Source organism: Primulina tabacum, chromosome 15 (assembly GCF_025594145.1).
Source record: "Primulina tabacum isolate GXHZ01 chromosome 15, ASM2559414v2, whole genome shotgun sequence".
Taxonomy (NCBI): domain Eukaryota; kingdom Viridiplantae; phylum Streptophyta; class Magnoliopsida; order Lamiales; family Gesneriaceae; genus Primulina; species Primulina tabacum.
This window is the reverse complement of record NC_134564.1, coordinates 26577683-26600416: the sequence shown is the minus strand read 5'-3', so window position 1 is coordinate 26600416 and position 22734 is coordinate 26577683. Positions and strand designations below refer to the sequence as shown.

The window sequence follows — 22734 nt, the reverse complement described above, 5'->3', positions numbered from 1 at the left end:
TTTTAAAAAAATTAAAATATAAAATTAAAATTCAATTTTAACAATATGGAGAATCAAAATACAAATCTCGCAAATGTTGTAAATTTATTGTAATTTTTATTTCTTTTGATTCAATGTAGTAAACCTTTTGGTGCGTGAAAATCACCATGCCAAAAATCGGAAATCATCGATTTTGGAGGATTTCCGACAAAGTGGGATTTTGATGAAATAATACTTGTCACTTTGTAAGACCCGCCGCAGCGTTTTCGAGCAAATTTCCCCGCCCCAAGATATACTTTTGTTAAAAAAATAGTATTGTTTTTCCTAATATTATTTATTTTGGTATTAAAAAATCCAAATTTCCATTATGATTTCATTCTTATTTCTTGGATCTAATTGGTTGTCACTTCTCAGTTATGGAAATAATTTCCAGATTTCGTCTTTTCAATGTCTAATAAGTATGGACTTAATTTTGATTAATGAAGTAATTCAGTTAGAAACAGAAGGAAATCTCTCTTGAATTTAATAAACTGGTGCATATATTAAATTGGTGGATTTCTGGCAAGGAGTATTTAATATAATTGAAAGAAATTAACACAAATTTTCCTATAGAACATCAAAATATTATGGCATTGAGAGGTGTAGCTGGCTGAGATTAACACAAAGTTCCCACAACAAAGTCATTCATGAAACGCTGATAAGCATATATATAACTTTTAGAACACATTCGAAAACACCCGAAATCAAGATCGATAGTGAATTCAGAGCAAAATAAATAGGAGTCATTTAGCATCAACATTCAATAGAAAGTAAGCAATTAGGAGTTCATAGGGATGAATGAGCTAGAAGTCAATACCCGAACCCCATCACCCTTGCCACCTGTTGCGGCGAATCGTGCTAAACATGGTTCAGCCTCAACATGTTGCAAGGATAACACATGATCTGGTGCGCTCTTGACTCCCTAATTCACACCCCACAACTTACTCGGTTAACACAATGCACTTACGTAAAGGTAATAAAACCACTACCTTACTTCAAAACGCTTCCGTTTATTTACCATACGTTCGGATTTTCTTATAAAAATAGGCCTTTCCCAATTACCTCAACCTCCCCTCCTTTCACGTTTCTTGCAAAGTTGTTTTGAATACCTAGGCCTGAGAAAGATAAGGGAGGTGTGAGGTAATTATGAAGTGGTCTCGGGGGACTTTTGTTTCATGACTATAGCTGGTGGAGCATCCAAGTTTGGTCCCAAAACATTTCCACTTTCAGCGAAGTTACTATCGTGATTGCTTCCATGTCCATTGCTTAAAGCATCGTTGATCTGTTGAACCGTGTTGCATAAATGGTGATTAATCGCGGTAACACTCGAGAGATTGAGCTTGGCACTTGGTATAGTGCTTGCAAGAACTTGAAGTCCGACAGTGAGTAGACATCCTGGATTGGGGAGTTGTTCGGTCTCTGAAGCTTGTTTTGTGTTAGCTTTGTTTGTAATAGGATCTTCGATTATGTGGTCCGCTGGAGTTATGATGAATCCTAATGGGAGAAGAGGAATGCAGGACGGGTCCTGCTCACCGTTCATCACTAGTTGGACTGCATCAACGTCGATTGTCGTGTAGACGACCATACTGCCAGAGTCATCTGAGCAGCTCTCTTGTAGCACGAGTTCTACGCTTTGTGACGAGTTGCTAGCAACCTGCAACAATGACATGAGTTTGCAATATGACTTCGTCATTCACTAAAGGCGAGTCAAAGAAATTTGCCTTTCAGTACTTACATTTATACGGAGAAGAGAGATGCAATTTCCGGGATGAGAGCCATTTGCAATATGAGCAACCTCATGTAATGAATTGCCATTTGAAAGAACTTCAAGCTGAGAATCACACAAATTATTTCAAAAATTTCAGATCACATTAGCTTAGTTAGGCATAGGACCAAGGGAACAAATATCAATATTTTCAAGCGCAACCAAACCTGTGCTCTACGACGTTCATCCCTCAAGAAATCAAACACTTGATTGTGTTCATATGGTAACCAAGTAGTCGAAACGGCGCTAAGAATCAGACCGTTAGGCTGGCCAGGGTCGACCACTTTTCTGGTGGTGATTCTAACTGTGTCATCAGCAGAATCTGACAGGGCAGTCCAAGATTGCCCACAAGAAGTACTTATGTTCAGACAAAATGTTCGGATCATTCTCTGAGCCAAATTCATCAAATTTTTTCGTGCGTTGGGAGTTGGGATTGCTGTAAATATAGCATAAAAAAAATACCAAGAATCAAACAAAATGAAAACAAGATATACTCCATATCATACTTGCTAGCCTTGAACTTGTGATGGGATTCCCGAAATAATTTTTTTTGTTCGTCGCCGCTAGAATTCAAAAAACTTAGTTACCTCCTAGATCAGATATATTTCTAGCCATGAGGCTAGCGAGCCTTTCACATTGTCTCTGCAAAACTGCCAACCAGCGATGAGCTCCAAACGAGGTGCCACTACCAACCTGATGGTTGAAAACTTGATGGACAGGATCATCCTCAACCTCAGCATGTTCAACCCATGTCACCTAAAATATTTCACAAAAAAGGGTATTTTAAGAAAAAGCCCTCGTTTAAGAGAAAAGAATCAAGAATCTGTGGTCATTAATGAACTAAGGGGATCACCCTTGAGTATCCATTAGGCATGTCTTGGATGATGCAGCCGGAAGGACGTTTCTTGTAATATGGAAACGAGGGCGGATAACTGTTGTGGAATCCATCTAATGGGAAATCAACTATTGTCCAAGTTCCTTCCTCGGCATTATGTTGGCAATATCGAAGGAAATGAGCCTCTCTTGTGGGAATCAACGGGGAAAGAACTTGTAGTTCCGCATACATCTATCATGAAAGAAAAATTGAATAAACTTTAATAATTATAATGTGTATACATAAATGCAACCTTTTTGTATAGCTGTGGATACTGTATTAATTTAGAGGACTTAAGATATATCTTGAGAAATTACTCACCAAATGAAGAGAACCACTTGCATGTCCAGAAACACTTGAATGCACTACTTGAAGTGTTTTAGCTCTTGAAATGATTGAAGGGAATAGCTCCATCCATTTGTTCTGGGATTCAAAACTCAAGATTAACACACATTTATAGCATTTCGCTTGTGAACAAAGACATAAACATGGCCAGATCGCCCCCACAGGTATCTAAGTGTGGGGTCAAATAATCATGAGTTTGATTATCGTTGTCAACACTTTTCTCGGACGAACCTGCACAGGGTTTGCCTAGTGCGATTTTACTAGACTGGCGTTTGTAGGTAACTGCGTTAAGCCCCTAGAGTTTACTTAGTATGCACAAGAAATAACAGCAGCGGGTTCCCCATCAGGGAAAAAAAACATGGCCATATCTAAAGACATCATAACCAAAAATAAGATATGAGTTATCAAAAACAAGAAAGCTTTACTCCTCAAAATACAACAATCTTCTCCTAACAACTATGTAATTACATTTATGCAGCTAGAAGTAACTGACCTTAAGCAGGAACAATACAAAAATTTGGGCAGCGTCCGTTAAAGTTTTAAGAAAAAAGTAAGAGGATATTATATTTTCTTTTGAACTTGTCCCTCAAAATAACCCAACACTATACAATAAAAACAACAATTTTTAGGACTTACAGCATCCATGAATGCGTCAACAAGCGTAATGCTATTCATTATCACGACAGCAGTGTCCCGAGTTGCTTCAATCCTAAATTCATTGCAATGCTGCTTGAGGTTTCCAGACCAAGAAAACATTCTTGAATACTCTTCAAGATTCAGCACCTCTTTTGTCGTCACCATTGCTCGAATCCAAAGTGGTTCACCTGTGTGACACATTTTCACCAGTTCATCCATACACGACACAGCCAATTCCACTGCCAAAGATTTCTCCTCTTCCATGATCAAAGCGTTTGCTGAGAAATGCGAATTTTCGGGCATGAAAGGTAGAGGAATCATATCAGAAGGGCAGTTGGGCATATGTTCTTGATCAAATTTTCTGGGATATACATTTATTTCTAAGTCCAGAGAAGTTGGGAGGAGTGGAGTTGGTCCCAATGACTGTAAGGGTCGGCTGGTGCATTGTGATACGAGGCAGCAGACCCTCTCAAACTGTAACATGTTATAATATATAAACAGGGAAATGTTAGAAGAAAGAAACCTCATGTCCAAAAGTTTTTTATATTTATTTGACCTTATTACAAACACTGAGATAAAAGTTGACAGGCATATTCATGGCTAAATTTAAAATAAAAATAAAAATAAATGATTCGTTTCTTTTTATCTTTGGCAGTGGCACTATTAGTTAGTTGCAAATCTCTCACAAAATACGAATTTTCACATGGAAAACTTTTATTTTTAAACAAATTGTATAAAAATTTTGATTTTTTTTTAATTCGGGAAGACAACCATCCCTCTTCTTATTGCTGTAGACAATGTCTACATAACTTAAAAAGTTGTCCTATCCCACAAGGGTTAAATTAATACACGTAGCCTTTTAAAAATATTTCAACATACACTGCTTATAATGCTTACATTTAAAATCTTTAAAATATTTGCATTTTACTACTAATAATATCACACACAAATATATAAACAAGAACACCTTACAAAGTTAATGATATCAAATATTTTAGAAAAGCTCAATTTTAAAAATATATATGTAAATATATTAAACTACCTCCTCCTTGAGCCGAGCGTTTTCGATCCGTAGCTGCTGTTCATCGAACCCCATCTCCCCTAACATGGCCGGACCTCCACAATTCGGGCACACGATACTCCTCAACGCCGCTTGCAACCGATAGTTTTCATTTTTCAAGTTCTCATTTTCTGCCCTAAGTACCACATTATCTTGCCTGTCTTGTTGTGCCTATATTAAATTAATCAAAACTTGTGCCTATATTAAATTAATCAAAACCTATTAAATTAAAATATCAAACTGCAACAAAACAATACCCTTAAAACCAATTATAGAAATAATAATTAAAAAATTTAAATGGGTTTCTTTTGTTTAAGTAAACTCTAACCCTAACACCCAACGTATTAAAGTGTCATGCAGCAGTGGGGGAGGTAGGGTTGACTGCACATCCCACTGCGTATATTAATGGCAATGCAGACCTTGAAAGCAACCCTAAGTTAATGTGGATGCTCCCTTCTACCGTGTGCAGTGTGTGATGGGGTAGGTGCGTAGCATACGAATTACAGTTTCTGGTTAGGGCTTTCGTTTTTGACCTTATGTAGTTAATGAAGGGGAAGGACCCCTTCATTTAAATTCGTGCTTCCTATTTTCTGCACTGTTATATTATTTATTATTCAGGGTTCATTTCTCACAGCTGGAAAATAATATATATAATTAAATTTTTGAGGGCTTTTCCATGATGAAAGCGAAATGTCTGTTCATTACGTCAATTAATTGTATTTTTATTTTTTTTCTCCCATCTCTATTTCTCTCCTCCCGTGTTAGTGTTTTATTTCAGGAAAAAAATCATATCATTATTTTAAAAAATTACTGTTAAAATCAGAAAATACGAAAAACAGTTAACAATTTAGGATATTAAGAAATTGATTCCCGTGATTAAAAAAAATATGGAGTTTGTAAGACTAATAATGATTTTATTTTATATTTTGAATTTTCACATGTACATAATAAATTCGTTATTTAATATTGTTCTTATATCGAATATGATTGCTATAAAACCCAAAAAGAGTTGTAGGAAAAAACGTGTATGCATACATCGAATTTATTATTTAATTCAAAAGTATAAATTTTGAAAGACAATTGATTTTATATTTATTCTGACTTTATTTGCCAAGGATTTTCCCATGTGTATGGACCTAAGGAAACTAGAATGATTGTGGTAATAGTTACTTCCAAGGGAAGAAAAAAGATAAAATCTTTGAAGGATGAGCAAGAGGGTAAATAGGCAGATTAATTACATATTTTGGGAACAGCAACGCTAACATTTCCAGAAAATTTAAATATGAAAAATGGTTTTTTCCTATAAGATTCTGAGTACGTACCTTCATCTGGGTCCGACGATTTTGGAACCAAAACTTGACTTGTCTAGGTTTAAGGCCAAGTTCTTGGCTTAGTTTAAGCCTTTGTTTGTCATCTGGGTGCGGACATTCCTTGAACAACCTGCGGATACATAGATTAATGCATTCAACCGAGACATCAAAGATTTTCCCAACACAATAAACATATATGCCCTTCAATTGTTGCGTGTTTTGCTCCAACTATACATGTTTGATTTGGGAGGATTTGATATTGAATTAATTAACAAAACTTTAAGATTTATTTTTTTATATGTTTTTGAAAAATCGATGGAGACCCGAGTACAACGTACCCTTCCATTTCTTGGATCTGGCGGGCCGTGTGGCGATGGTAGCGTTTCTTCTTCGGCGGCTGCTGCTGCTCAGCTTCCTGTTCGTTCCCGGAAAACCCTTCGATACGTTCGCTTCCGGAACCACTTTCCATGATCTCCTCTTTGCTCTTAGCCATCCCATTTTCTTCTTTCTGTTCCCCCCCCCCCCCCCAAAAAAAAAAAGAAAAATTTCAATTTGGACTCATTTTCTTCTGTCCATGCAGATTTATCACGATAAAAATATACTTACAGGGATCAGAGGTGAAAAGATGTTGAAAGGGTTGATGTTTGACATGAAATTAAAGTTAGGGTTCTGGAGAGATGAAGAGTAAATGGAACTGTCTGAAGGAATTGTGTTCCCTCCCATGGAGGACAGTACTTGACAATCTCCATACATGGTTGGTTTCAGTTTCTTCTGATCTCTTTCAAATCGGATTCAGAGGCTGACTTTTTAGGGTTTGCTAACTGATCTTCACTCTATATCATCCCAACCTGCAACCAAAACAAATTCAAAAAAACCAAGAAAACATAGAAGAAGAATTGATTAAGAGCTAAGTCCGTTCAAAAATCTCTGCTTAATTTATGTATTTATTTATTTTTTTAAAAATAAAATCCATCCACAGATCATACTGAATAAAATAATAAAAAAAGCAAACAAAACTGAGAAAAAACACTTGAGGTCACATTCAAGAGGAATCGTGAATTCTCTACCCTCTTCGGAGACTCTTCGAGCAGAGAAAACACAAGGGTTTTCGAGGTCACACTCAAGAAGAATGATTATTCATTACCCTTCTCGAAGAAAATTAAAATAAATAAGAAAATTGATGCAGAATCCATGGAAATTTATCTACACGGAAAAAAAATAGAGAAACGAGTGATAGTAAATACCATTAAATATTTGTCGGTTACTCTTCTTCTTTTTCTTTATATTTTCATCATCTCTCTGTAAATTTAGCCGCAAGTTTTCACTGGCGGAAAGCGGGGCTTTAACAAATGAAACAGATCAAACGCGGGTTCCGTACACGTGTCGGGATCTCAATGGAAGTCAAACTCTTTTTTTTTACTCCACTTGAAACGCTTTCCTCTTTAATTTTTTTTTTTGTTGACTCTTATTTATGAAAATTACCACTTTACTCGTCGGGATTGTTTTTTATTTTAATCTTTTAATTTGTCGATATTAAGTTCTCATTCACTAGTTCAGATTTTTTCATATGAATCAATTAATATTTTTTATTTGTAACCGATACTCTATTACATGACTCATAGTAAAAATAAAACCAATATTATACACATAAAAATCTAAGAAAAAAATAAAAAGAAATGACGATTTTTTCTTCTCATTTTGAAAAATTGAGAGTTATTTTGTTTTATTTTTCCCCTTAGTTTTGTTTATATTTATTTGGATGTGTGTAGTATGACTTTATTTTTGCTACAAGAGCTATATAAAAGAGTATCAATATCAATATCAGATAAACAATATTTCGAGAAGTTAGTAGTTTTGGAAAAAAAATACAAAAAAATCCAAATTACTATATATTAAAAACAAAAATTGATAAGTTACTAGATAAAATACAAAAGATTCCAAATTACATGACTAAAATTACAATTTTCCTCGTATATTTCCAACATCTTTTTATTCATTTTAATTACTACATTGTAAGGATCATATATATATACATACATATATATATACATATATATATATATATATATATATATAAAAGTTTTTAAAAACAGGAGGTTGAATGGTGAGCATTATAAATTCAAACATGTTTAGTCGAAACTTTATTTAAAAAGTATATAATAATATTAAATAAGTATTAATTATATAGCACTGAGAACAAACATTTTATCTTTGTGTAAAATAAATAAGCCTAAGATTTTTTAGGGAAAAAAAATTATAAGTTTTAATCTTATATTGATTAGAAAAAAATTAAATCATTGTAATATTAATATTGAAATTAAAAATCGGATGCTATTTCGCGTTTAACAAGGTCAACCACGGATTTGACTATTTTTTCCTCTGATTCACTGTATTTTACTCTTTCCGAATTGACATTAATCTAAATTTTTAGAATAATATTGCTACTTGTTGACATACTTAATTACGTGATTGTTTGTGCATGCAAGTTGTAGACTTTTAGTTCTGTATGGAAGAATTTTGTATATTATTTTTTTTTAAGAAAAATTTAAACTGATCATGCTAGATAAAGGTTGTTCTTAATAGTAATCTCAATAAAATAAAAAATATTAAAAAATAGAAATCGGGAATTAACATAGAAAATTGTCTAGTAATAAGATTTATAATTTAGTTTTGCACCAAATTTTGGAAGAAAATGTCAACATGAAAAGCAGATGAAGATGTGGCCATTCTAGGAACAACCATTACCAAGATAGCAATAATCTCCTTCATCTTAACAATATAGTATTTCTTATATCAAAGTATGATATTATATATTGTTTGCTCAATTTTTGAGATGATGTGAGCGTGTTAGGGGCTACATGTGAGGCCCGGGCCCGAAGAGGGTGGGGGGTGATCGCCGGTGCCATTAGTTGCACGGACAATGAGCGGCTCCTTGCAGGCTTCTAGGTGGAGGGAACATGAGCACGCTGGAAAGACTCGTCTTGATACAGTGAGGACAGTCGTCAAATCTGGGGCGTTACAGTTGGTATCGGAGCCGACCTCTCTTAGTACGGTGTGGTTCGGGGACGAACCAAGCGGAAGCTGGTGGGCATGTGAGGCCCGGGGCGGGGGTGATCGCCGGTGCCATTAGTTGCACGGACAATGAGCGGCTCCTGGCAGGCTTCTAGGTGGAGGGAACACGAATGAACCGACCCACACGGGAATGAGAGGGATTCCGAGACTGTTCAATGTAATGGACTGTACAGTTGAAGAGGGCTTAAAAGATTTGATTTGTACTACTCATATCACGAAGGTGCATTTTCTTTTCGGTAGCTCATCACATAAGAATTCCAAAGTTAAGCGTGTGCTTGACTTGGGGCAATTTTGGGATGGGTGACCTCCTGGGAAGTTTCCCAGGGTGCGTGTGAGTGAGGACATAAGCACACTGGAAAGACTCGTCTTGGTACAGTGCTTTACTTAATTTTCTAGTGAAAGTATGAAGTTAAAACAAAAAAATCGAATCTGAAAAATGATGAAATAAATCTCCAACATAATTTTAATTTATATCTACAATAATATGCATGGATTAAGAAATTATAAAAAAAATTTCAAAGTTGATGGAAAAGCTAGAAACCGGAGTAAAATTGAAGAAAATATCTAAAATATGGAATGAGAAAAGTGAAATTGCTTGAACTAATGCTATCGAATTTTTGCAATGCTTGCAATTTGTTGAGCGATAAGTTGTGTCTTTTTCATCTGCCGATTAACCTTATTTTCTTTGGTTATTGGAGAGTTTTTCAATTCCCCATGATCTTTTTCCACGATCGTTTCTCAACTGTTTGCTCACCATCATGTCAGATTCATTCAAATTAATTATCTGAAACAACTGATGGGATTTTGCCGATTAATCTATCATGTTAGTCTTGTCCAATTTAATTGGACTCAAATAATTTTAGGACACACAAATGTCCCTACAATTGAGTCAAAATGTCGGTCCATAATCCAAATTTTCTCCTAATTCATTCACAAGATATGGATTTAAGCTTTGGGAGAAAAACCAAGGACTCGTCTTTTGCAAGGTTTTAAAAGGCGTGAAGCGTCCCGAAGCGCGGATATCGAGCTCCGAACTTTTTAAGTTTAAGCAAAATTAGCACTGGCTTAAGCCTGAAAAATTATTTTTTATTTTTAGTTTAATTGTAATTATCTCAAACCAATACATAGATAAAATAATATATAAATATGATAAATTTTAGTCTGATGCATTAATTCTCGTATCTATAAAAGCATAAAAATCTCAAAATTGCAATATTTACTTGTTTTTGCAATTATATCACATTAAAAAATGCTAAATATTTGTCAAATCATTACAAGACATGTTTAATCATAATTAAAAATTAAAATTAAACATTTAAATTATAAACCTGATATATTATTTTAAAATAAAAAGACATACCTTCGAAATAAAAAAAATGTAAAAATAATTAGATGTGATTAATTATACTTGAGCGTGACGTTTTTGTCGAGCTTCAAACTTAAGCGAGATTAAGCATGCTTTTTAGAACACGGGTCTTTTGTTCATTTTAAAAACAAAATTCAAAATTTCAACTACCCGCCTTCTTCTTCTCCAAATTTTCTGCAAAAACTTGATTTCTTCAAAATTTTAAATCCTCATATTCCAATCCCAATTTCTTTCCGTAGACCGTAATTTCACAAGCTCCATCTACATTTCAATTTTCAGCTTCAATGTTCTTGGCTACTTCTTGTCGGCCGCCACCATTATGACGCCATCGCATTTGCCGTATCTGCTACTTGGAATAAGATCATGAACCACCCTCCGACCATCGTCCCTACTATGATTTAATTTCCGAACAGTGCAGATCCCAAATTCGTTTCGATCGTGCATCAAGCGGTCGTCACACCTACTCCTTACTAGCTGTTGCTGATTTCTTTCGTCACTAACCGTCTTATCTCTATTACAATCCCAACCAGTGATCGTCGTGCTTTCCCCTTCCAAATTTTGTGCTCGAGCTGCCCACAACTACAATTCCAGCTTCACCAGCGACTTCCCAAGCTACTCTACCCTTTTCAGCCTCAATTCATAGGTATGTTCTTTTCCATTTCTTTTTTGTTTATTTCTCGGTCACTTCCACGACTTAAACTCCAATAATTTCACTTTTTTTTTTCAGATTTTAACCAATCACCATGTAATTCATGTACTCATAAAGTTTATCCCTCCTAATCCATAGCCTCAAATTGTCAGGAGTAGGTAATTTCCTAAAATTTCACTCGCCTTTTCCTTCTTTTTTGTGTTGTCGAAATTACTACTAATGAATAAACTCTTTTAAAATTTTTCTTTAAACTTGAGATAATAAATATTTTTGAATTGTTAACTTTGCTAGACAACTGAAAAATTAACGAGAAAACGATCTGATTTAACCAATGATAAAATATATATTAGGCAGTTTAAATAGAAACGACTTAAACTAATATAAAAGAATATAAAGGGTGAAATGAAATGAGACAAATATTTTATGAAAGTTCGATGATAACACTCATACGTCACTATTTCTTATAGTTATGAAGATTTCCATTAAAGACTTTATTTTTACAATGTCTTGTGACAATTCACTTCAGTTAGGACTTATCATTGCATAAGGTGAAACTCTTTATAAAATTTGGATTCTTAAGAACCCTCGGTTCACCAGAAATCAATACAAATAATCAAACGGTAAGTTTGATGACTTGAGTTGGTAAGAAGCACAAATTAATCTTTGATGATCTGATATAATTTGATAAGTGTATGCCATGTGAGCAGCTTGAAATATGAATTCTTAATAGTGCTCGCAAATCTTAGAAATATGCAAGCTTAAGAAAATAGTCAATTAACTCCATCATTTCTTCTCTTTGAAGTCTCATGTATACATATAGTTGAAAAACTCCTACTCAAAAATCATCTGTACTTGTTCCTAACAAAATGACATTGTCATTATCATCATCGTACACTTTAATAAATGTCATTTAATGCCCCTTTTGTTTTTCATCTTTAGCAACATTTGCCTCTGAAAAGTTGATTGAATTAAGACATATTTAGAAACATTCTGTCATTCGGAGTTGGTGGATATGTGTCATCATATTTTGTCAGAAATGACTGGACTTGTAGCACTTTTGAATTTATGCAAATATGACCGTTTGCTGTACGATTAGAGTTAAACGGTTTGAACATATGTAACGTATATTGAACTTTGATATGGTCATATTGACAGATGATCTCTCGTAGATATGTTCAGAAATATTGTGGCTTGACTTCTTTGCCCGAACGACTTGCATGTTCTGTTTGAACGGCTTGAAAAGATCCAATGATCCGAAAACCCGAAATGACAATAAAGCTGCGTCTGATCCAGAAACAGCTCAACGTTGTTTATTTGACAATCATCGAAACTTCGGGTACTAGAAATATTCTAACAGTCTTGTAACGCATTTTATGGCCACTGGTGTACACTTAATGCTTGCATTTTGATTTCACTTGCATCAAATGTCAATGTAGCTTTGGTCTTTGCACTCGTGAAATAATTGATGCTCCAGCAAAGTCTAGCCATTCCTTTGACTTTAGAATTTTACAACACATACAAGTTGCCTTCAGTATTTGATGGTAGACTTAATCCAATAGCTTTTGTTGACATTTGAATTCTTTTGATGATATTTCACTTATCTTGTAGTAGCCATGTCGAGCTTTGAGTGATCCACCAATCCAGCCACACCTTCTGGTGCTAGTCATATTTCTTGAGATTGAGGAGTCATTGCACGTACTAGCCAAAACTCGTTGGCATCGAGGATGAATACAATCTGAAAGGAATCCTTGATTCCAATTTACTCAATATTTTATTTTGCATTTCTAAACTAAAATAATGATTTGTTTCATTAGATATACTTAATCATATCTTTGGAATTATTCAATATAATTTGGGAAAGTATCCATAAGATATACTATACCAATCTTGTGTAGAGTTTGATTCTAATTAAACTCTTGTTTCCTTGTTTATAGAGAAGAAGTATCTATGAAGATCTAGGTCATGGAGTGATATATATATGACGATCGAATATTAAAAAGTAGAGGTGGTTGCTGCTGAATTTGAGACTTGAAGATCTCCGCGTGTAGAGCTTAAGTGATTGTTGCGATTTTGATGTTGTCGACACTCGAAGAACAACAATGACGCAGAGTGTTGATCGAAAAGTAATTTCGTTTGGTTTTTTGAGCATAGCGTGTTTGATTTTATGCATCTCGGTTTTAAGTTGTAATTTATTTTGATGTTATTTAATTCCTTGGTGTGTCAAGGAATTTAGTTTTGATATTTTTCACTAGTATTATTTTGTGCAAACAATTTACATATTTTCCTAGTGAATTTTTTCCATGAGGCATAGCACAAGTATCCGTACTTGTGCATGTACTTGTGTATGATTCAATTCTGGTCTCTGATTATTTATAGCAATTATACCTGTTTATTAACAAATAATTTCCGTTGCAGTGTTGTGTACTGGTGTTGACAACACCTTAGCACAACACCGAATTCTGATATATTTACATTGCTGAATAATTTCAAGTGGTATCAGAGCCAACGCTTGATACACTAAGTGATTGATTCTGGTCGTCTGCTGTCTTTACAGGAAATACACTAATAGTTTGATGGATCCGTTAGCATCTAACACTACTTTTAGACCACCAGTCTTGGATGGTTCAAACTATGCTATCTGGAAAGTCAAGATGAGGATGTTCATCAAATCTATCGAAGAAAGAGCATGGCAACGAGTCTTAGACGGTTGGTCTCCACCTAGGATACTTGATGATGATGGTGATAGTAGAAGTCTACCAGAGAATTCTTGGTCCAATGATGAAGTCCAAACCTCGAACTTCAACTCAAAGGCACTCAATGCTATATTCACCTCTGTTGATGTCAACATGTTCAGCCTCATCACCAACTGCATCTCTGCCAAAGAAGCATGGGATATTCTTCAAAAGCACTGCGAAGGGTCTGAAAGTGTTCGCAGAACCAAACTCAGGATGTTAACCTTCAAATTTGAAAGCTTGAGAATGGAGGAAAATGAGACTATTGTAGAATATGATCGAAGATTACGTGACATTGCAAATGAGGCTTTTAGTCTTGATGATCCTATGTCCAACGAAAAGCTGGTTAGCAAGGTCCTGATATCCCTCCCTGAATGCTTCAATATAAAAATCTGTGCCATTGACGAGTCCAAGGTCACCTCTACACTTAACCTGGAAGACCTGATCAGTTCACTTCGAACATTTGAAATGAATCTGGACCTACAGAAAAGAAATAAAGGGAAGGCCATTGCTTTACAAACCACTGATGACTCCATGAACAGTCTAATTCAAGAGGCAAATGAATCTGATCTTGGTGAGGAGTCAATCTCCCTGATTACTAAGAAGTTTGGTGACTACTTGAAACGAATGAGAGACAAAAAAAACTGTGTCAACACCAAAATCTTCTTTTGTTCCTTTTGAAAGAAATAAAATGCCTGCACCTATTCAAGGGAATTTTAGATCAAAGAATGAAGCTTTGGGTCGTCAAGAGGGAAAGAAGCTTGACTCAGTCCAGTGTCGAGAATGCTCCGGGGATTTGGCCATTATGCAAATGAGTGTGCTAACCGACTTCGAAGAAAAATAAAAACATGGCAGTCACCTTGAGTGACGAGGACACCGATGAAGACCGTGATTCTAAGGAAGGAGATGATTGTACCTACCTTACTGCCATCCAGATAGATATGAAGAAAATGCAGGTCAATCCCTTTGGTGTTGCCACTGGTGCTGCAACACCAGGCCACAACACTAAGCCAATATCACGATGTTTTAATGCTAAATCGCTGGACAACTCAGATCTCGATAAAATCCAGGAATCTGACCAAGAAGAACTTACTGTGGAAGCCATCCAAATGATGTACGAAGAACTCTATAATGATTGGCTCAAACGAAATGACACAAACTCCATACTTTCAAAAAAAAACACTGATTTGAAGAGTAACTTGTCCCGTATTGAAGTCTTGCTGACTAGGAAGGACCTTGAACTATGTAAGGTCAAGGATGATCTTGAAAAAGCATCATAAACACTTACAAAATTCAACTCAAGCTCATCAAAACTTAACACAATGCTGACTATGGGAAAGGACAGCAGATCTGGGCTTGATTATGTTGAAAGTATGTATGAACATGGTGAGTCGTCTAACTCCAGTTCAAGGACCACAGTTTTTGTAAAGGGTGTAGAAGACTGTATTGAACCCTTAACAGAAAATATACCGATAAAGACGATGCAAAGCTCAAGGCTGGTCCCTGAACAGAAGCTGATAAAAAACCAGTTCATCTTCCTCACCCTACAAAAGCTCACTCTTCAGCAAAGGTGTCACAAGTCAAGAAACCTGATTCAACCCCAAACTCCAATCCAAGAAAGCGTCATTTCATGTGTCACTACTGAAATAAGTCTGGGCACATAAAACTCTTATGCTATAAACTCAGAAATGACTACCTCAGGTGGCATACAAATCTGGTGTTGCATAAGGTGTTGCCCAACACCACTTCCAACACCGCAGTCAAAAGTTCCTTCACTAACAAAATTTGGATACCAAAAACTGTTACACGATGCAATGTAATTTATACCTCGTTAAAAACTAACATTACAGGTGCATGGTACTTTGACAGTGGGTGTTCTCGTCACATGACTGGATCTAAAGAACACCTCATTGATTATCTTGAAGTAAAAAGCGGACGTGTAACCTATGGAGGTGGTGTCAAAGGGAGAATTGTAGGCAAGGGAACCCTGAATGTTTATGGGCTTCTCGTACTTCACAATGTCCATGTTGAAGGACTTAATTCGAACTTAATAAGCATAAGTCAATTTTGTGACGATGATTTACATGTTAGGTTCAACAAAAATAATTGTGAAATCTTTAATGATGAAAATGTTTGTGTTATGTCAGGAACTCGGTCTGCTGACAATTGCTATCTTGTGGGAGAAGGTGATGATTGCCGAAGTGCCAAGGTAAGCAATTTGAATATATGGCATCTAAAACTGGGTCATGTGAGCTTCAAGACCTTGAAGAATCTGTGTAAGTTTGAAGCTGTGAAAGGTACGCCTAATTTGTGTTCAGATAATACATGTCTGTGGACCGTGTCAGAAAGGAAAACAAACCCGTGTTGCGCACCCGGTGTTGCAACACTTTGTGACTCACGTTGTCTTGAACTCTTGCACATGGATCTAATGGGTCCAATGGAACTTGAGAGCTTGGGTGGTAATAAATACTCGTTTGTTTGTATTGATGATTTTTCGCGTTTCACTTGGGTAAGTTTCCTTAGAGAAAAATCTGATATTTTTGATGTCTTTACAAAATTGCATGCCAGGATAACTAATTTGTACGATATGAGGGTGGTTAAAATAAGAACTGATCATGGTAAGGAGTTTGAGAATTCATATTTCACTTCCTTATGCGAAAAGAAAGGAATTACTCATGAATTTTCAGCCACTAAAACCCCTCAACAAAATGGAATAGCAGAAAGGAAGAATCAAACCCTTCAAGAAATGGCTCGGGTCATGCTAAGTTCTAAAAATATGTCAAAACGTTTTTGGGCCGAAACTTTGAATACTGCATGTCACATTTCCAACCGTGTATTTTTAAGGAGTGGATCTACCATGACATCCTATGAAATTTTGATGGGAAGAAAACCAAACCTTAAATACTTTCATGTCTTTGGTTGTGTTAGTTATGCCCTAAATGATCGTGATCATCTTGCAAAATTTGATTCCAAAAGTGATAAATGTCTATTTCTCGGATATTCAATGAATAGTAAGGCTTACAGTGTTTTTAATTTGAGAACTAGAACGACTATTGAGTCAATTAATGTTGTGGTTGATGATTGTGCGGATCTGACAAGGAAATCTAAAGAGGATAATACTGAAGGACTACTAGATACAAGTGAGCTATCGACCAGCACTGGTGTTGAGTCCAGTGAGGCAACACCGGGCACAACACCACATCTGAACAGAACAGAAGCAATGGAAAATGATGATGTCGATGATGATGATGTGATAATCGACAGCGGGAGAGATATCCCCAGGAAAATTCAAAGAATCACCCATCATCACAAATTATTGGTGAAATACAAGAAGATGTGCAAACAAGGAAAAAGGATAAGGTTGACTACCGAAAAATAATAGGATTAGTTTGCATGAGCTCCACATTTTCCCAGGTAATTCACTCATGCTTTGTGTCTCTAATTAAACCTAAAAATGTTAATGATGCACTAAAGGATGAATTTTGGTTCAAAGCAATGCATGAAGAACTGGAACAATTTGTGCGCAATGATGTTTGGGATTTAGTTCCTAGACCTTCGAATACCAATGTTATTGGAGCAAAATGGATTTTCAAAAATAAAACAGACGAATTTGGTAACATTTTTCGAAATAAAGCTCGGTTGGTAGCTCAAGAGTACACGCAGGTTGAGGGGGTGTATTTTGATGAAACCTTTGCTCCTGTAGCCCGAATTGAGTCTGTCTGACTGTTGCTTGCCATAGCATGTTACATGCGCATCAAGTTGTATCAAATGCAAGTAAAAAGTGCTTTTCTAAATGGAATTTTGAAAGAGGAAGCATATGTGAGTCAACCAAAAGAATTTGAAGACCCACACCACATGGACCACGTCTACAAACTAAAAAAGGCTCTGTATGGACTGAAATAGGTTCCACGAGCATGGTATGATAAGTTGGCTGATTACTTGATCAACTTGGGTTTCAAACGAGGTGAAGTTGATAAAATTGTTTTCATTCAAAAGCTCAAACATGATATTTTGATATGTCCAGTGTATGTAGATGACATTATTTTCGGTGCTTCATCTCAAACACTTGTTAATAACTTTGTTGAGCGCATGTCATCACAATTCGAAATGAGCATGGTAGGTGAATTGAACTTCTTTCTTGGATTACAAGTTAAACAATTGCATGATGGTATATTTCTGTGTCAATCCAAGTATGCCAAGAATTTGATTAAAAGGTTTTCAAATGACAATACTAAGCATATGAAAACTCCCATGGGGTCAAGTGAAAAACTGTCTAAAGACGATGTTTCCAACGGTGTTGACACCACCATGTATCGCAGCATCATTAGTAGTCTTTTGTACTTAACTGCTACTCGCCCAGATATCATATTCAGTGTGTGTTTGTGTGCTAGGTACCAAGCACATCCAAAATTATCACACCTAAAAGCTATGAAACAGATACCGAGATACATTGTAGGTACACTAGAATTAGGATTGTGGTACACTCAAGAGACAAACACAAATTTGGTAGGTTTTTCCGATGCTGACTGGGCTGGAGATCTAGATGATAGGAAGAGCACTTCGGGTGGTTGTTTCTATCTAGGAAATAACCTAGTGTCATGGTCTAGTAAGAAACAAAATTGTGTATCTCTATCCACTACCGAATCTGAATATGTAGCAGCGGCTAGCTTTTGCTCACAACTTCTCTGGATGAATCAAATGATTGAGGATTATGGTTTTCATAGTGATGCAATGATTGTATATTGTCACAATTCAAGTGCTATAGACATTTCTAAGAATCCTGTTCAACACTCTCGAACAAAACACATAGACATAAGGCATCACTTTATTCGAGATTTGGTTGAAAAAGGCATAATTCAACTGGAATTTGTTAGGACTGAAAACCAACTGGCTGATATATTCACAAAACCTTTGGATTTTGAGAGATTTTCCAATCTTCAGAAGTCTCTCAGAATGTGCATACAATAATCACACACATGTTGTCATTGGTGTTGCCAACACCAGTGTCAACACCATTTTTGCCTGATTATTTTTAGGATGCTAGGCATACTGCATAATCATAAACATCCTATTTATTTGTTTAAAGTTTGAACAGTGAAGGCAACGACTGAAAGGTACTCTCTGAGTGCTCATACTTCCAATCAAATGTTGAGGAATAATTAATGCTCAATCCAAGGCATCGAGTAACTGAGGATATTCATGGAAATCATGATCTGGTCTAATGAGAAAAAGTGACTTGGAGAATGTGAGCATAAGGAGAAAATCAGAAAAGAGTTAAATAATAAAAAATTGTTTAGAAGAAAATAGTAAAAGCTACCTAGAGGAGTCCATTGAAGACCGTTCTTCTAGTGTGGGAGCTACCACTTCTAAGTAAAAATAGTAATCAAACAAAACAAAGGTATGCTGTCTGGTGACCACCGCGGTATTGGAGGAGGGGGTCCAATTGCGGATGGCCGTCTTGTGGAGAACCGAATAGAAAGATGTTAAACTTGCAGCTGCCAGGCGATGTGGGCGGACATGGTACTTTGTGATGACACCCCCAGTCAGTACAGTAGTGACTTCATCAATGTCAATAGGGGGGTCGTCCTCAGTGATGCTTGGAGTACCGTAGTTGTCATTTATAATAGCCGGAGAGAATTGGTAAATGGCATCCCGCAAATATACTCGGCCAAAGCGCACTGAAGTGTCATTACCGACTGCATCAGTGAGATTGCAGTAGAACTCTCTCACTGGTCGTTTGGGGTAAGGCAGAGGTGAGCTCACAGTGGCGAGTAGTTGTCATTGTTTGAGGAACGAGATTAAATTGTATCGTTCATATATCTCTGCATCCACGTTCCTTTCTTCCAAAAATTCTCGATGGCCATACAGATGCCATTGACTCACACCAACCTCAAAGTAGAAGGCATGTGAGAATGCAGAATCGAGATCATAGTGTTCATCAAGGGGGTTGTCAGAGGTGTTTGCAACATCGATACCAACGTCACATGTAACAGCATCTTCTTCAGACTAAGTATCTCGACCAGAGCTATTTTCGGTCCTCTCTGTTGCATACCTAGACCCAGATTTCGATGGAATCTTTTCAGATGATTCCGATTGGGCTTATGTCAATCTTGTGTAGAGTTTGATTCTAATTAAACTCTTGTTTCCTTGTTTATAGGGAAGGAGTATCTATGAAGATCTAGGTCATGGAGTGATATATATGACGATCGAATATTGAAAAGTAGAGGTGGTTGTTGCTGAATTTGAGACTTGAAGATCTCCGCGTGTAGAGCTTAAGTGATTGTTTCGATTTTGATGTTGCCGACACTCGAAGAACAACACTGACGCAGAGTGTTGATCGAAGAGTGGTTTCGTTTGGTTTTTTGAGGATAGCGTGTTTGAGTTTATGCATCTTGGTTTTAAGTTGTAATTTATTTGATGCTATTTAATTCATTGGTGTGTCGAGGAATTTAGTTTTGATATTTTTCACTAGTATTATTTTGTGCAAACAATTTACATATTTTCCTAGTGAATTTTTATCATGAGGCATAGCACAAGTATTCGTACTTGTGCATGATTCAACTCTGGTCTCTTATTATTTATAGCGATTATACCTGTTTATTAACAAATAATTTCTGTTGCAGTGTTGTATTCTGGTGTTGACAACACCTTAGCACAACACCGAATTCTAATATATTTACATTGCTGAATATTTTATGTGAATTTATGAGTTACAACACTTTCACAATCCGAGGTAAAAATTTATAAGAGGTCAAAAAATACTCCAATCAGAGTGCTTGTCTCAAAGGGACTAAATGTGATGGCTGAAATTTTATGATACCAAGGTTTTGTTTGTTTTATTTGGAAAATCTTCATCATACTTCCCTTGGTCACTTAGTCACAAGGCAATGCATCTTCAATAGAGTTTATCTCTCTTTTATATTTAAAACTTGTGTGTCGCATTCTACCTGAGTCATGTTCCCTTGCCAAGCAACCATTTGTGTGCATGTATATTTCTTTGTATGTTACTCTTTTTGGTTTGTCCATGACAATTTAGGCCATATGCTGGACGTACTCCTCCGTGGTACTTGGATAAAACTTGATGACTTCAATGATGAATCAATCATATGACAACGAATGCAAACAAAAGGTAAGTTACAATCTCCTATTTGTTTGTTTTACTTCACTTTGGTCACATTACCCTATCCACAATAGCCATTTGCGTGACTTTCATGCGGTGATTCTACTTGTTTGTTTTGTTTTAATGGCTTCTTAAACATTGCTAGTTGTGGAATTATTTTGATATGTGGATTTTATGTAGAAGTAGTCATTTGTTGGCCTATACTCCTCATTCCTCAATAATCCACTTAATATAAAACATTCACTTCGTTAAAATTGGCCCCAAAACCTACTTGATATAATCGTTCTAACTTCTGAAAATGATAAAAATACATCTGTTGATAAGATCAAAGTTTTGCACTTAAATCGTCTAATGAATAGGCATGAACTATGCTAATGTCGAATGGAATTATGCGTTCTTTGGGTTTTTTTGAATGTCAATACAAAAACCTAGACAATATACGTATATCGGGAACAAATGATGTATGAGGTAGCAACAACTACGTCCCAACTCAGGAAGCACTCGCAACCGCATGCCAAGGGTGACATAACTGCGTGCGTACCTGCACCACATCTCGCGTAGCCTTGCGATCAGGATTGCACGAAAATTACAGAGGCAGGCGCATAGCTACGCTACTTCCCGCACAGTCGCGTGCGCGCATGATGCGTGCAGAGACAGAATTTCAGAGTACATAGAATTTATAAAAGGACGGAAACCCTAGGGAGGAAATGGAGGAAAGAAAAAGAGTAAGAAAAATAAAGGAGACACTCGAAAAATTGAGAGAAGAGGAGAGCGTAAGGCGTGAAGCAAGGAACAAAAAGAAACTGGAAGATGAAGACCGCATCATCGGGGGACATAGTTGCATACATGGATTCAAGTGTTCTTTTCTGTTCTCATAAAAAATATCTTGTTATTCAACGATGTCGAAAAACATGAATTTTTTTTACTGTTTTTCCTTCATGAACTAATTTAGTTAATCCAGAGGACGGCATGGTTTGGTCGAATCTATATATATGAATTGTTGATTTATATATGCAAATTTCTTCATACTTTATTTATTTTTACGAATTTTAAGCTTTCAATCAATTGAGCAATATTTATACTGTCATACTTATTTGAGATCTATCACTCGAGAGAAAGAATTCAAGTATGACCATAAAAAAATTTATCGTTAGTGTTTAAAGAATTCGGAAGGCCTATAACTCCACTGAACAAATTATAAGAATTATTGTTTGCATTTTAATAGGGATATTGAAATGCTTTTAATTTTAATTTATCATGTATATTTTACTTATTCTGTTATACTTTATTTGATTGTGGTGATGAGAGTCAAAACTAATAGGTCGCGTTAGCTAAAATCATAAGACTAAATAAAAGCAGAAGCTCTAGTATCGCAAAAGCAGTACTCTTTGAGTACTTATCGGCTTAGAAAAACCAGAAGCAGAACGTAGCTTTTTAAGCAGAACTTAGTTTAAGCAGAAGTAACTTAACGCCCTTTATTTGATCGTTGCTATCTTAAATGTTACCGTTACTTTACATAGTACAAGTATTAATTGCACCATTAATGCTGTACGAAGTTATTTAATACGCCTGATTATTCTGAAAGCTTTCTGCAGGAACCTTTTTAGGCAATAAAGCTGATTCTGTCAGAAGTCAAAAGAAGACGTATTTGTTTACGTTAGACTCAAGCTTTCTATATAAGAAGATCAATTCTTTATATAAAAACACGTTATTATCTTTATCATCAGAACGATTATTCCAACGTGAGTTTGAGCTATCATCTATTACTACTTATCTTCCAAGCTCAA

General features: G+C 35.9%; 1 protein-coding gene across 3 annotated transcripts; it reads right to left on the bottom strand.

Moving 5' to 3' along the window:
• Nucleotides 1-724: 724 nt before the first annotated feature.
• LOC142526692 (homeobox-leucine zipper protein HDG5) lies at nucleotides 725-7355 on the bottom strand. 3 transcript variants are annotated; one of them, XM_075631238.1, is made up of 12 exons: nucleotides 7253-7355; nucleotides 6615-6856; nucleotides 6347-6516; nucleotides 6021-6138; nucleotides 4681-4869; nucleotides 3639-4112; nucleotides 2979-3080; nucleotides 2637-2849; nucleotides 2371-2539; nucleotides 1951-2219; nucleotides 1754-1849; nucleotides 725-1672 (listed from the first exon to the last, which is right to left on the bottom strand). In XM_075631238.1, exons 2-12 carry the CDS (start codon nucleotides 6759-6761, stop codon nucleotides 1163-1165), a joined length of 2457 nt encoding a protein of 818 aa, XP_075487353.1. In that variant the 5' UTR covers nucleotides 6762-6856; nucleotides 7253-7355; the 3' UTR covers nucleotides 725-1162. The 3 variants fall into 3 exon arrangements, with proteins under 3 accessions (XP_075487353.1, XP_075487352.1, XP_075487354.1); XM_075631237.1 differs by lacking the exon at nucleotides 7253-7355 and adding an exon at nucleotides 7076-7223; XM_075631239.1 differs by lacking the exon at nucleotides 7253-7355 and adding an exon at nucleotides 7026-7045.
• Between the last annotated feature and the right edge of the window lie 15379 nt (nucleotides 7356-22734).